Source organism: Phalaenopsis equestris, unplaced genomic scaffold, assembly GCF_001263595.1.
Source record: "Phalaenopsis equestris unplaced genomic scaffold, ASM126359v1 Scaffold231974, whole genome shotgun sequence".
NCBI classification, from domain to species: Eukaryota; Viridiplantae; Streptophyta; class Magnoliopsida; order Asparagales; family Orchidaceae; genus Phalaenopsis; species Phalaenopsis equestris.
In genome coordinates, this window is record NW_018249943.1 from 1,537 (window position 1) to 2,580 (window position 1,044).

The following is a 1,044-nucleotide window of genomic DNA, read 5'->3' on the forward strand; positions in this document are numbered from 1 at the left end:
CCCCCCAAAGGAAATAGCAATTTTCTTTCATGCCTTGGCCTTACTTATAGCTCATGTCTGGGATGACAATTTTTTCATTCCATAGAAGGACAATAAAAACCTAATAGCGAGAAACCCTGGCCATGGTAAAAGGATCATGATGCCGTTGAATTATGATCCCCATCCTAAATCTTTAATAGACAAGAAATATTATTTTTTTTGCCTTAATTTTGCCCCATCTCAATCGCTAGGGAATAACAAATTATCATGCATGTTTTCAGCATCATAATTATACACACACACACACACACACACACACACACACACACACACATACCAAATAACTGAAGTGGAATGTTGTAACTTACCAGCCCTTGATTTTCCCTCTTTGTAGCAACTAGCGGGAGTTCAGCTACGTCACATCCCAATACACGAAGAAGCCCAGCTGATATAACAGATGATCTGCAATTGCCAAACCAGCTTTAAACATTGAATCCTAAAAAAACTAACCAAAGAACACTCTACAGTTCAGAACACACTTACTCCACAGTCAAAACCATGCAATACACCCCGCCAAAATCTTGATTCCTTGTATTCCTTCTGGCATATATAACAAGGAAATATTCAAAGGAATGACAGCTAGTTTATAAAGTCCCAACGAGAAAGAAGATAAAGGAAGATATTTTCATACCCATAAACCAAGGAGGGTATAAGATCCCGACCAGAAATAGGATCAACTATAGGATCAAATGACTCCTGTACATAACCAACAAAGTTGCTATTATGAGATTCGAAAAGACAAAGCATGGTGTATAATTGTAAAATGAAGGGGATAAAAAGGAACGAAGAAAATGCAAAAGACAGAACAAAGTCAAATAAGCCTTCTCATTGCATCCTGGATTTAGATTGGCGCATACAAACACAAAAAAACTGAGAGATCTCACCAATTAGAATCGCGATCTATTATCCACTGAAAATGCTACATAAATAGTGAACATTGAAACAAGATAGCTACTTGATGGTACGATAACATTGTTGACCTCAATTTTAGTGAGGTCTTAGTCT

At 37.2% G+C, this 1,044-nt stretch overlaps 1 protein-coding gene across 1 annotated transcript; it reads right to left on the reverse strand.

Annotated features, from left to right (window-relative positions):
• Positions 1 to 302: 302 nt before the first annotated feature.
• On the reverse strand, positions 303 to 799 carry LOC110038182 (increased DNA methylation 1-like; the record flags this gene model as incomplete). The annotated part of the gene is made up of 3 exons (XM_020742951.1): positions 671 to 799; positions 523 to 579; positions 303 to 441 (listed from the first exon to the last, which is right to left on the reverse strand). Coding segments are annotated over exons 1-3 (312 nt in total), but the record flags the coding sequence as incomplete, so codon positions are not given.
• Positions 800 to 1,044: the final 245 nt, after the last annotated feature.